Below are 13,823 nucleotides of genomic sequence, written 5' to 3' on the forward strand. Positions count from 1 at the left end.
ACTCACTATTACCAGGATCTTCTTTTTTTTTTTTGAGAAGAAGTCTCAATCTGTTGCTCAGGCTGGAGTGCAGTGGCACAATCTTGGCTCACTGCAACCTCCGCCTCCTGAGTTCAAGTGATTCTCCTGCTTCAGTCTCCTAAATAGCTGGGATTACAGGCAAGCGCCACCATGCCCTGCTAATTTTTGTATTTTTATAGAAAGGGGGTTTCACCATGTTGACCAGACTGGTCTCAAACTCCTGACCTCAGGTGATCAGCCCACCTTGGCCTCCCAAAGTGCTGGGATTACAGGCGTGAGCCACTGCGCTTGGCCTGATTGTATATATGTATTTTAAACTATATAAGAAACTGAACATAAAAAAGCAGGTTATTTCATCACACAAGTCTATCCAGGCAGCAAATGGCATATAAATGAAGTGTACAAGGCTGAGGTGCCCGAGGCCCTATTTATGGACACAGTGAAGGTGACGCATGAGGAATGGGGTGAGCTGCTCTCCTATTTGAAAGTCAATCTGATTATTTTTGTAAAGCATATAATTATCACTACTTAGGCTACAAATTAAAAAGTGGGAAATTTCTGATAATGTTAGTAAGCAAATCAAGAATTATCCTAGTTTAAACAGATAATTCGAATATCTCAAAATATCAAAACTTCTAAACATGTCACTTTGAAAAATTAACTCATAAGCAAAATCTCACTTTAAAGATTGAAAAGTCTAAAACGCTGGGACACACTACATTCTTCAGCACAAATGAAGGGTGAATACAACTCACTGGTCCCAGCTCACTGGACAGTGCCCTCCCCACCTCCGCAAGAAAAGCCCTAAAAACACCTGAAAACCAACAAGGATGAATTAATATTTAAATACCCTGGATTTCTGCAAAAGATAACTTAAAAAGAATAAAATGTCTTATTATAATACTTGGAAAATATTAATATATGGTCTAATATCAAAGCAGCATGGTAATGTGAAACTTTTATTTAAGCTCAACCAAAAGAAAGAACAAGGAAGTAATATAAAAGTTGAAAACAATTTTTCATATTAGAAAAGCAGGTACAAATTTCTATCTCACCACTAAGAAAATAAAACCATCTTGTAGTGCAAAATAATACCATGCTTTAAAATAGCGACTTTTGAAAGAGTAAAAGCTTTTACTACAGGCTAAGTAATTGTCAACCTTCTGTACACAACTTTCTGCAATATATCACTAATTTTCTGAAATTAAATACTCATAATCTATTGCCGAGATAGTCACAACAACATGGAAACGCTCTGCTGGCTCCCAGTAGTTTGAGTGGGAGACTGAGTCCAGCTATCGGCTCTGACAATAGAAATAATGATGGCAGCCCCACTTCTCTGCCACCTACCAAAGCTGCACATAGCAGTGTCCACCCCAACTTCCTCTTGTGGGTAGTATGCGAGTAGAAACAAAGCCTTCTTGATTCCACTTACGATTATCATCCTAGAACAACAATGCAAATTCCACCATGCAAAATTCTTTAACTTTTCCCTCCAAAACTACCTCTTTCAAGCTTTAACATGGCTCATTTGTATTGTATTCTGGATATGTGCATGAGACCAAAATAACTTTATACACGACTTTGAAATTATCAAACTATGACCTCTGACTGCAACAATCACATGTCACTCCTCTCAGCACTCATAGAACAGTAACACATGCCCTGGGTGCTTGATAATTGTAAACTAGATGAAGAAACCAATTAATGAGTCAGTGTATCACCGGAAGGCCCTAAAATTCCCAAACTATCAATATCAAACTTTGCTACTCGCTTGTAACCATCAGTAGGATTTGAAGATACGCTATGAAATCTTCATTGGAGGTTATGTGCGTTATCTAGCCAGAATCTTTCACAATCATTTGACATTAGAGCTAAATTAATATCCTAAAAAAAAAAAAAAAAAAAGGAGTCCTTTCTAATTTTATGGATGGTATATTCAACCACCACTAGATTTGCCAGAAAAAACAAACAATAATAGTAACAAAATTTCACAGCACATTCTCCTCATTGAAATCTAAGCCATGCTCTTCGAGGATCTCTGCTTTTGGCCAGAAATATGACAAGAAGAGACATCTGCAGGCTTCCAAAGCAGGATCCATGTGGCAAAAATACAGTAGGAAATTGTCTCACACATTTAAAAACATTACAAGCAAAACTGAAGGGCAGACCAGGTGTGGGACACAGGTTGCTCCTAGAGTTGTGTTTCTACACAGAACAGAGACAGATAGTAACACCAAGAATAACACTCATCACAATAAATATGTTAAAACTCAGGAATAAAGGGCATCTGTAAATAAGAGGCAGTAACTGTAGGTACTACTGAAAGACAACATGTAACACACAGCAGAAGAAAACTGTTTCAGACAATAAACAATCTCTTTGGACAAACCTCAGTGAGCCTAAAAATAAACAGGGAGTCAAGATATACCAGATCAAAATGTCTGATGCTGAGGGGAAGAAACAGGGCTGAAGAAAAGTTGATGATTGAAATGAACATTTAAGCACAAAGTCATGACTCTCTACTGAAGCAAAGAACCCATGTAAAGCTATGATAAGGGACAGGAATTGGGGACACGGCAGATCAATGAAAAACATCACCTTCAGAAACAGTTAAAAGTTGTGAAGAATGGAAGGATGGGTTTAAATACACATTAGTTTAAAGAGGAAAGTGTCAGAAAGAAATGGGTTTTCTTGGGAAGCAGAGAATAAAAGCACATACTGGTCTCCTTGGACATAACAGGTATGGTCATTGGCTGACACTTGGAGCGCAAGGTGAGGTGAACAGCTGGAGATGGATCTTAAATAGCTGTGAACTTTAATAAATAAATAAATATATGTGATAATCCACCACGCGTTCATCTTGAAGAAAGACATTAAGTCTAAACAGTCACACGTGGCCCCAAGCGTCAGGTCTAGGTGGCTAATCAAAGGAAGGCCACAGAACAAAACAAGGGAAAGGCAAAGCAGCGAAGGCCATGAGGTTTATGCTTCTGCTCTTCAGGAAGAAAGCTCATGCCGTAGGGGACTTTTCAGTTGTTTTAAGCAGCATGACTGAAAAATAGATAATGAATTGGCTTAACAGTATGTTTTAAAAATTACAGCCTAAGGAGAAGCCATATTCCCTCCCTACAAATACATTTTACTAGATAGTCATTATCTAATATCTGGTCTGTTTTCCTTTACTAGGCCCACAATGCACGTCTTTAGAAAAGCACTAGGTGGAGCTAAAACATTCTGAATTCCTGAAGAGATCTTCCTGTGTTTCATTATCAGCCGTGGAAAAGAATACTGCAAAACATTTTATCATCTCACCTACACTGAGTAATTACATAGAACACCACGTTTTTTTCACAAAAGAAAAAGTATTGTTTTAGTATATTGGCTAAAAAAAACCCCCCAAAAAAAGACAAAAATTAAAATATAAACAATTTAAAACCAGTGAGAACTTCCAATTTTAAGACAAAGTCAAGACCTTTCTTCTTTCCTCTAAAGCCAACCCAAGTTAACAATAGGAACCAAAATCACAAACTTCGCTTTGATTTTTTTTTAAAAAATTGAAACAAAAAATAAAAAGCCAAGTTATCTATGAATAATCTGAACTGCTTTAAGCATAATCAAAACATTTTAAATCCTTAAGGCCAATCTACTTACCCAGGTTTATGTCTCGGGCCTTTAACCATCAGGCCTCCATCCACAGATCTTTTTGCAAGAGCATGATCCTGACTGGGGTCCACAAACTTAAATACATGGGACGCCCCAAACTGCACTTTCATGCCACTCTGCAGCATGGTGGTTTCCGAGATGCGCTGGCCTTCCACATAGGTTTCTGCGTCTATACTTCTGGGCGTCACAGTGACCACTCCGTCCATGTTGGTGAGGTCACAGTGATGGGGCTGAATTCCTGGGCCAAATAACTGTCAACAGAAGGAAATCAAAGAAACTCCCTTCATGAAGGTCATAGTGCTTAACCACAGAATTTGAGAACTGTGCGTACCTCTTTCATGATAAAGATAACCTAAGGAGCTCTGGATTTTTAGTGCCTTTTAAAGTGAATTTCCCTCAATAGTATAAAAAAAATTAAACTATCAAAGAAAATGTCAAAACAATCAGATATTTTTAGCATCCAGTGACTTAAGGCATACTGTAACTTGGCATTAGAAAGCATACAGTCATCTTAACAACTATTTGTTGGATGGTTAATGGACAAACTTATGCAACCATTATGATTAAAGATTCCTATCTATTTTATTATTTACTGCTGCGCTAAGAAAGAAGAAATGGCAGAATTGAAAATGACATTAACAATCTGAACCCATCATCTTACAACTGAGAAATAAGAAGTACAGAGCAAGAGTAATTTGCCTGAATCCAACTTCAAAGAAGTGACAAATCCTGACTTCACTTATTCAAAGAATGTGTTAAGCTCTGTTTTAAGTATTTGAGAACCATATTAAGCTAAATTTAATTAGAATTTACCAAATGCCTACTGCTGTGTGTCAGACCCAGCAATAAGCCCTTCTGCATAGCTTATCTCCTGTAATTCTGAAACAGACCTATAAAATTATCATCACCATCTTTTAGAGACAAGGAAGCTGTTTCAGAGCAATGTCATCACCAGCCCAAATTTTTACAGGTGGAGCTTGAACATAAACTCACATTCTGCTGTTTTCACACTAAAGCAGAGAAAAGTGACCTAGATTAGATAAATTATTTATATTTAAATACAAAGTCTGTATTTCTAATTCCTTCTTTCATTACCATGTGGCAGGTTCTGTCCAATACATTATGCCTCCCGAAATGTCAGAGTCGCAGCAGGAAGCTCAGACTACATACCTGGATAGAGCTGTCATCCAACTTTTCTGTCCCAACTTCAGTAACACTTAATTGAAGGCGGTAAAGCTTTGGCTTATCTCTGGAGTCAGAACCATCTGTGAGAAGGAAGAGAGCTCTATTTGCAAAGTCTAATGTTCTTGTCATGTTATTTCAAACAAACAAAAAGTTATCTCAGGCACTACAGGTCTCACTTCTCAGGATTTCTTTTCAAAGAATTCTTCAAACTTATATAACAATTTAACAAACTGAATACAGAAAACTCAAAATAAGAAATAAACATAGCAGTTTCTGATAATACAAAGAGCTAGCACTAAGCATTAATTCCAACACATTCTAACTACGTTAAAAAAAAAAAAGTCTTCTCTACCACACTGTCCTGGATTTTTGTTCATGATTCTGAGGAACAACCGTGTCAACAAAATGAAGCTCATCAAAGACACACAGGCCTTCCCTTCAGACCAGATCTTTCCTGTAGTATTCTTGCTGCCCTTAGGGCACACAACACAATACAGGTTGAGAGCACAGCTAAATCACTGATGGAGGTTTTTAAATGTACAATTCTCATAGCTCCCCACAGACCTCCTGGGTCAAAATCCTTGGGGATGACGCCTAAGCATGGATCCTCTGAAAAATCTTCCCAAGTAATTCTGCTGTCCATTATTGATTAAGAATTACTGTTAAAAGTGGTTAGTTCCCTGGAATGGAACTGGCGTAAAAGGAAGACTGGGTTTTTTGGCTTTTTTTTATCATTTTACACCTTTATGAACTATTGGAATGTTTAATTTCTATGACCTTCCATGACAGGGAAAGGGTGAGGTGGAGGAGGAAGCTGCTCTGCCAAAGCCCTCTAGTCCCAGTACACCTACAAATGTTTTCTCGTTCTTCACCCACTAGATCCCAGGCCAGGACGATGTCATGTCATTACCTTAGCTAATTATGAGGTCTTCTGATTTCAGAATTGACATATGAGAAATGTGCCTTCCAGAGCCATGAATGATGATGTGACTGCAGAGCTCAGCACCTGCACCACAGCCATGGCAGTCAGTCTAGTGTGGCAAGCACACCCATCAAAGCTCAGGAGAAGGCCGAGCCAGTGAGAGTCTCCCTGATCTGTTTATGACTGCCTTCTAACTTTCAAAACTGCTGATTCCATTCCGTTAAAATCTCTAGTCACTGCGATTAGCAATGTAAGCTTTGAGAGCTTCACAGGTAAAACAGTTTGGATGGTATGAGTGTACACAGAGTATGAGACTGCTAAAATCTCTCAGCAGTGGTGCTGCTAAACTCTCACAGACAAAAGACACTACAAAAATGCAACTTCTGTTAGAATTGATGTGAATTTTAGGGTATACAAAGTTACATTCTAATGACAAAATTTCCTAGTTCTGAAATATTTCAGAAATCTGTGACACTGAGTGAAGGTAAGAGGAGACTGAAGTACTTGAGAGACATCAATGCCTAATACCCATTAAAAAAAACCCATTCATCGTCTATGCTGCTTTACATCGTGTTGAAATATTTATTTTCAACTCCAACTGTTCTAATAAAGTCCTGATCTGAACAAGACATCAAAATCATCTGGGGCTTTTCCTGAACACCAGTTGTTCCCTTCCAGATCTGCTGAGTCCAAATCCGCCAGTAATGTTTACTATTTTGTGTTTTAAACACCAAAGGCAGTTCCGATGACTCCCCCGGGTAAGGAATGTGTCCCTCTTATCTACTCCCAGAGCACCCCATCTCTGTTATATTAATTGTACCACTAACTGTACTGTATGAGGATTTCCATCTATGTATCTCCCTCATCTCTGAGCTCCCTGGTGGCTAGGTTTAAAAAAAAAAACATCTCTTTAACCTGGCACTGATCATTCCACATATGGTTCAATGTGGAATGATCAGTGCCATCAATAAAGACTTAACGTGTCAGCAGTGAATAATTATTTGAAAATAAAGAAAACAGAATGCAATATAATCACAGAGAAATTACACAAATAAATTATAAAGAAGGCAAAAGGAGTAAATAGGTAATCATGTGAAACAAAAACATTTCAATGCAAAGTTAAAAATAGAACATGAACAATGTGTGTTTAGAGATGAAAGAAAAATTCACATTCATCTTCTTCTGAATTCTGAATGCTTCTGAAAGGTCTCTTTTGGAATAAAGAGCTATCATATGCCTTTCTACATCAACAGATTTCGAAACAGAAAGAGAAAGGGGGAGATACAAGTTGCTTTCTCAAGTCTCTCCCTTCTCACCTCACAACGGTAACAGAACTCTGTCAACAGAAAGATTAGAAATAAACCTCCTTCCAGGTTCTCTCTTCTTACTACTTCACAGTACTAATAGAAAACCATAGTTAAAGCTATCACAGATTTTGAAGAACCTGCATGGTGGCCACAGGATTTACTGGAGAATAGGTGTCTGGTTTGAGCTGGGGAGGAAAGGGAGAGTGTAACAGCCCATTCCCTCTCTTCATCAGGACAGTTACCCCACAGGGAGTAACACAGAACACTGTCGCCAAAACCAAAAATCCCAAATTTTCTCCCCTTCCTCAACAAATATTCTACAAACAGCCGATTTCTGCCCAAAGTGCCTGAGTCTCTTTCCTCCCCATAGATGACAATAAATCTGGAGCATCCTAAAGAGTAGAGACAAATCTAAGCAATCCCACTACAGACAGTAACAGCACTGCTGTCAAAAAGTTTTCTTATTTTACAGATGAAGGGAAGCAGACTGGCCGAGCACCGCCCAGGCAGAGCTTTGAAGCGGCACTCTGTCGTTCCTCCCCAGCATCCCTCCACAGCCAATGCTGCTTTTCCCTTCGGTTCCTTCCCAGGGTGAACCTGGGAAAATAAAGCAGCAAAGTAAGCTTCTAGTAAATGAAACGAGCTCTGGGTATCGAAAACTTACTAGGTACACATAAAATGGTAGTACATTAAATGTCTTAAAATAGGTTATTTACATCAACAGAAAAACTGATACATAAGATATTTGATCATCAACACTATTTTGCCCATGAGGTTCTGTTAGTGCTCTAGTTACAAAAGTAGTAGTAAGCATAGCATTACCTTCATAAGTGTGATAGTTGTAGTAGGCAAAGTGATTCCTTCTCCCTGGGGTTAAGAAACATGCCAGGACCCAGGTGAAGGCAGCATCAGCAGAACAGAGATCATGCAGAACACGCGGAAGAGGGAAGGAGGAGAAGAGACGTAGAGGGTGAACTTCAGTGAGACATGTTTCAAAGGAAGAAAAGGTACACTTCACCTATCAGCTTTTGTGAGGACAAGATTATACTAGTGCCCCAGTCAGTGTTTTAGAAACCAATGTAGACTGTTAAGGGAAACAGCAGGACAACAGGTGAGTCACCAAGCAGCAGGACAACAACAGTGAGTTAATCATACAGAGGCTACCACCCCACTGGGCTGATTTCTTCTGTTTAACGAACACGTTCAAATTCAAAGAAAAGAACGAAATCACATATTTGCTCCCCATTTCTCTAAAAGACAATGTTTAGCTCACGGCCACATCTCAAAAACCTCTCCTCCATGCCCAGCAGGACCTCAGCAGTGAGGATGTTCCTGGCTGACAATGTGCTGGGAAACCTCCTCCCCACAGCCAGCAGGACCTCAGCAGTGAGGATGTGCCTGGCTGACAATGTGCTGGGAAAACTCCTCTCCACAGCCAGCAGGACCTCAGCAGTGAGGGTGTGTTCGGCTGACAGTGTGCTGGAAATACAGTACTTATCCACTGACTATAAATCATTACGTATGAATATTATTTTCTCATAAATGGAAAATAGATCACTTTCATTCAGCATGCTAACTGTGAGCAATGAATAATAATAAAAACCTAAAAAGACATTAGGACTCAATCAAAGAGCATGGCTTTGGTGCAGGGAAGATCCTGGCCTTGCACTCAGGCCTGCCACCAACCTCCTAGGTCACCCTTAAAATAGTGGCACCAGACCTGAACTTCACACACTTGTGGAACAACAAGTACAGCTATCCCAAGGGCAGCCCGCAGGGCCCAGGAGAGAAGGGACTAGAGGCAGAGTCACGGGGGTCACATGGCACTGTGATTCCCTCTGGCTGTGTGAATTACCTGAAGGCAGGAATGAACTTATGCCTTCTGTATCCATTGCTTTGCCTAAAGTAGAAGGGTCAGTGAATGCTGACTAAAGGCAGCAGCGTGTCAACAGGAAGGCAGTGTATTAATAACCATGTAATATATGCTGCTGTCAATATTTGGCCAAAAGTAGTACAAAACTATGATCTACTCCATATCTACAAAAAAATTCTATATATTTGATTACCTGAGAGACTCTTAAGTATGAAATAAGCAGTCAAAATAACAATTCTCACTAGAATATAAATTCCCAAGGAGAAGGGGTTTAATCTGTTTTGGTACTCTACCTCCAAGGCCCAGAACACGGTATGACACACAACAAGTATTCAATAAATATTCATCAAATGTGTAAGTGAATGAATGAATGCTCATCTTGTCTGCTGTCTACCAAAATAAACTGTCCATTACTCATCTGAAAGTTATTCTGTCGGCTGCTATTTATCAATTTCTCTAAGGGCTTAACACTCTCAAATCCTCAAAAATTTGGATTTGGAAAAAATCATTAGTTTCTAGAATTTAATATAAAATTTTAAAGGGCAGCCCAATACCCAAAAAAGAGCCTAAAAAATTTAAAGTTCAAAAACTAATGGCTGTCTCACAACTGCCATTCATTCCCTCAGATAACCAAACACCAATGCTCTCACACACATAGACACACAACAATACTGGGATGTGTTTCCAAACTACAGTTGTTGTAGTGGCCCGAGCATAGAAAGTCAACACCAAGACAAAAGGATGCCAAATTGCAGGGTCTTTATTGCCGGCGGCCACGGAGGACTCTCGTCTCTCCATGGCACAGAAAGGAGGGTGTCAAGACCTTTTATACCCGTTAAACCACCTCGGGAGTGAGAGTGAGGGGCAGGGGTGGGGGGTGAGGGGCTTCAGACATTCTGAGGGCTAGTGGATTCTGTAAATCACCTCCTGGGTGGAGATGAGGGTGAGGGGCTCCAGGGGCTCCGGACTCTCCGAGGGCCAGGGGACTTTTTGACATTCTGATTGTTACTTAAGTGGTTCACAAAAGTCAAGATTAGCATTTGCTTACACATTGTCTGCGTAGGGTGGAAATTACAGTCCTTAATTACTTATTCACATTTGGGTTATAGAGAGCAGTTTCAACAGAAAGCCGAGGTATGGTTGAAGTATGCAGTTTTATGGGGCTTTTACCATGTCACATAGTGAGATAATAAAACTTCAAATGAAACTTTCCACCAGAGAACTGAGGTCAGCAACAGCAATATATTCCTCACAAATAGCTACTCAATTAATTTTTATACATAATTAGGTATAGAGCTACTACCTAAAGCCACACTGCCACTAACTGTGGCATCAAAATGATACCATCACTTTCTGTATTGATATAACTTACTGTACCATGAGACTGCTGGACAACAAATATCATATCTAATCATTAGTTAATTACAATAACCTAACTGCAAGAAACTAAACAAACCTTGTAAATAAAAATAAAAGCTAAAAAATCAGAAAAAAATATAATTCATGCTCATAGAGCCATGTATCATACACATAACTGGTTCAATTTTCTGCTAATTTTTTCTGTGATTACTAACTGGGCTTTCATTAAATGCAGCTTGGGATGGGGTGCAATACTCTGATCTTCATAGTATTGTATAATACAGGTCATATAATAGCATTTTATAACTAAATAAGAAATGAAGTAATGCTAGCTTAGTGATAAAGGTCATGTACAGCATACCTATGTGCAAATACACACTCTACCTAGGGATGTGTGTGTAAAACATTGCCTTAATAATGACCAGGTATTTCTCTACCCAATGGCTAAACTGACCCAACAGCTTTAGGGTATGAGAGTTCTACAAACAAAACACTTAGAGGACTCATGAGAAAATAAACGTAGTCTGTTACTTTAAGATCAAACAAATAGCCTTCCTCTTACTAAGATGGGTTTCTTAGATATAAGATTTAAAATATTCTTTTTAGACATTGTCCGTGCATCAGAAACAACAGACAGACACACACACACACCCCTTTATGAAATCTGCCCTAGAAGGGGTAAATATCAATTTGTCATTTTTAGTAGATTAATATTTTATGAAAGTTATCTTGGAAAAAAAATTTTAAGGGATTAAAATAATTTAAAACTGTCTATACATGATTTTAATTTTGTTTCTTAATACTCATTTTTGCCCATGTGAACCATTTTTATGTAAACATATACATATTTTATAATTTTAAGCTTTTTAAAAAATGTTATGATAGTTACCTTTTTTAAAAAAAAAAAATGTGAAGTCAGCCAACAGAAGACTACTTGAAGATGCATTAGAAAGTGCAAAGATTTAAACCTAAAAATGTACATTTATAATATCTGCTGGTGTGACCAGCTTTCTCACCTGGGCTCAACTCTACTAAATAGGGCAGCTTCTCCGGGGGAAGGGTGGAGCCATAGCCAGACCCTTCGGCTCTCTCCTTTCCTTTGGGTGGCTTCCCTTCCAAGTGTTTCTTCGTTTTCTTTGGGATGTGGTCTGGTGGCCTCCTCTTCAACTGAAAGACTAAAATCCCTACAACAGCAGCATTGGAAATCATCAGCCAGACTCAGGTTGGTCAGGATCACCAGCTGACTGGCAGTCAACTGTGCAAAGCTTTCTCAAGAAGATGCAGGTAATTTAGAAACATCTGCCAAGGAATCACTGATTAAAGCTTACCCAATTTATACTTTTACTCAATAGAGGAAATATTAGCCTCTTGGTGTGTTTGAAAAGCTCCAGCAAACAATTTCCAAAAATTATTCTAAATTAACAGCTACCTCAGACATCACAAGCTTGAAAAACAATACATGAGTTTAAGAATAAATGCTTACATTAGTAAACAACTCTATGATCAATAAATACATTCATGCATATATAAAAAACACATTCACACACAAATACACATATAAAAATGTACTTTTGGCAGGGCACTGTGGCTCACGTCTGTAAACCCAGCACTTTGGGAGGCTGAGGCAGGCGGATCACAAGATCAGGAGATTGAGACCATCTTGGCTAACAAGGTGAAACCCCGTCTCCGCTAAAAATAGAAACAATTTGCCGGGCATGATGGCACGCCCCTGTAGTCCCAAGCTACTCAGGATGCTGAGGCAGGAGAATTGCTTGAACCTGGGAGGCAGAGGTTGCAGTGAGCCGAGATCGTGTCACTGCACTCCAGCCTGGGCAACAGGGCAACTCGGTCTCAAAAAAAATAAAAGTACTTTTAGGGTGATGGGTACACCAAAATCTCAGAAATCACCACTAAAAACCTTATTCACATAACCAAACATCACCTGTTCCCCAAAAATCTACTGAAATAAAAGAACCATTCTATTACTACTAACAAAATATATGTATATTTTTAGTTGATCTGATTCTTATTAAATTCAACTTAAAGAATTTAAGCAATTTGCCTTTAATAAAATTTTAACTTTATACTATTTTTTAAAAGTACTAAACAAGTGTTTTAAGGAGGCTAGAAATTTGCTTGCTGGGAAGGATTTTTTTCAGTGTTTCAAAACTACATTCCATATTGACATGATTAATTGGCAATACATTTTTATGTCATTATTAATGCAAGGCCCTCTACGGAGTTAACAGTTAACTTATGATGTGAATTTGAAAGAAAACCGTATTTTCTCAAAAACACAGCTTTAAACTTTGCTTTAAAATAATTAGGGAAAATTGTTTTGGTAGTGCAAAGTGTGAATTCATTATTTGAACTGACTAAATCACTGGACAATCTACAGGGTAACAAGAGGTCATTTTCTCCATCATAACAAATTTGTCCAAACACCACACAATTAATCTGGTCAGCATGAAGTGTGTTTTCTACTACTATACATAACAATAGTCTTTCACTTCTTGATGTAGTGCTAATACTCTAGTTTCTTAATGAGATGTGTTATTTACCTGCGATATTACCATTTGTTCAAGGTCTACCTACACATGAAACTCAGATAAGCTGAGTGTGGTCTTAGGGACAAAGGCAACACTCAGGAATCATCAAGCAAGTCAATGAAGGAGGCAGAAAGCTTTAGAGCAAAAAGCCATCCTAAATATTTATGTACACATCTCCAACATCATGTGTTAAGTTGAGCAACCGGGGTACCCTGTAGGAATCTGATGTAAGTAGTCTTTTAATAAGGTTACTACCTTTGTCACTTGGCCATTCCCTGAAGATTTGTAAAGGACACTCATCATCATCAAGAATAATTTCTTTAGCACCTTTTTCATCAGAATGCTGGGCTCCAGGAGGAAGCATAACCTAAAAAAATAAAAAAATAATTAACTGTGAACATGCCTAAGAAACTAAGTTAGCAAGTACTTAGAAGAATACATTTATTGCTTTTGAATGAATAAAATGTTACTGTAGAACTGAAATGATTAAGCATAGAAACAAGTCTTACTCATCATCAAAATAATCAATAAAAGTGAAACGAAACAGTCTATAATAAAAAGCTAAGCCAGCTAATTTGGCTGCTTTTAATCCCCTGGCCCCTAAAAAGAGCTAGATTGAATTTTTTTTTTACAACCTTTTATATGGAAAGGTCGTAATGGTTAACTTCTGCGTAATTTCTTCATTATTGCAAATTTCAATCTCTCTGGTCCTTAACCCATCTTTTCACATTCAAACAAGTTTTATAAAGTGGGTTCATATAATTTGAGATCTCTTTGGATAACTACCACACAACAAGCCAGAACAGTTTTCCTTTTCTTGTAAATAACCTTTAAGATTAAATTTTAATCAGACCATTTAGAAATATTACAGGGCTAGTCACTGATTCAACAAATTTTTTTAGGCATCTCTTTCAATATACTGTATTCACTGAACTCTTAAA

The 13,823-nt window shown here is 38.3% G+C and overlaps 1 protein-coding gene across 13 annotated transcripts in view; it reads right to left on the reverse strand.

The window, feature by feature from the left end:
- The window catches only part of AFDN (afadin, adherens junction formation factor), a 143,523-nt gene that overhangs the window by 68,886 nt on the left and 60,814 nt on the right, over window positions 1-13,823 (reverse strand). For 9 of the 13 annotated variants that reach the window (XM_021670682.2, XM_064360459.1, XM_021670680.2 and 6 more), the window contains exons 7-11: window positions 13,138-13,249; window positions 11,350-11,517; window positions 7,924-7,968; window positions 4,858-4,952; window positions 3,676-3,938 (exon numbers count right to left, since the gene is read on the reverse strand). In XM_021670682.2, the coding sequence (XP_021526357.1) occupies window positions 3,676-3,938; window positions 4,858-4,952; window positions 7,924-7,968; window positions 11,350-11,517; window positions 13,138-13,249 (683 nt within the window). The remainder of the gene's footprint in view (window positions 1-3,675; window positions 3,939-4,857; window positions 4,953-7,923; window positions 7,969-11,349; window positions 11,518-13,137; window positions 13,250-13,823) is intronic. The other 4 variants (XM_021670688.2, XM_064360460.1, XM_064360454.1 and 1 more) reach the window with 1 other exon arrangement.

Source organism: Aotus nancymaae, unplaced genomic scaffold, assembly GCF_030222135.1.
Source record: "Aotus nancymaae isolate 86718 unplaced genomic scaffold, 86718_ANA_hifiasm-v0.15.2.pri h1tg000040l, whole genome shotgun sequence".
NCBI classification, from domain to species: domain Eukaryota; kingdom Metazoa; phylum Chordata; class Mammalia; order Primates; family Aotidae; genus Aotus; species Aotus nancymaae.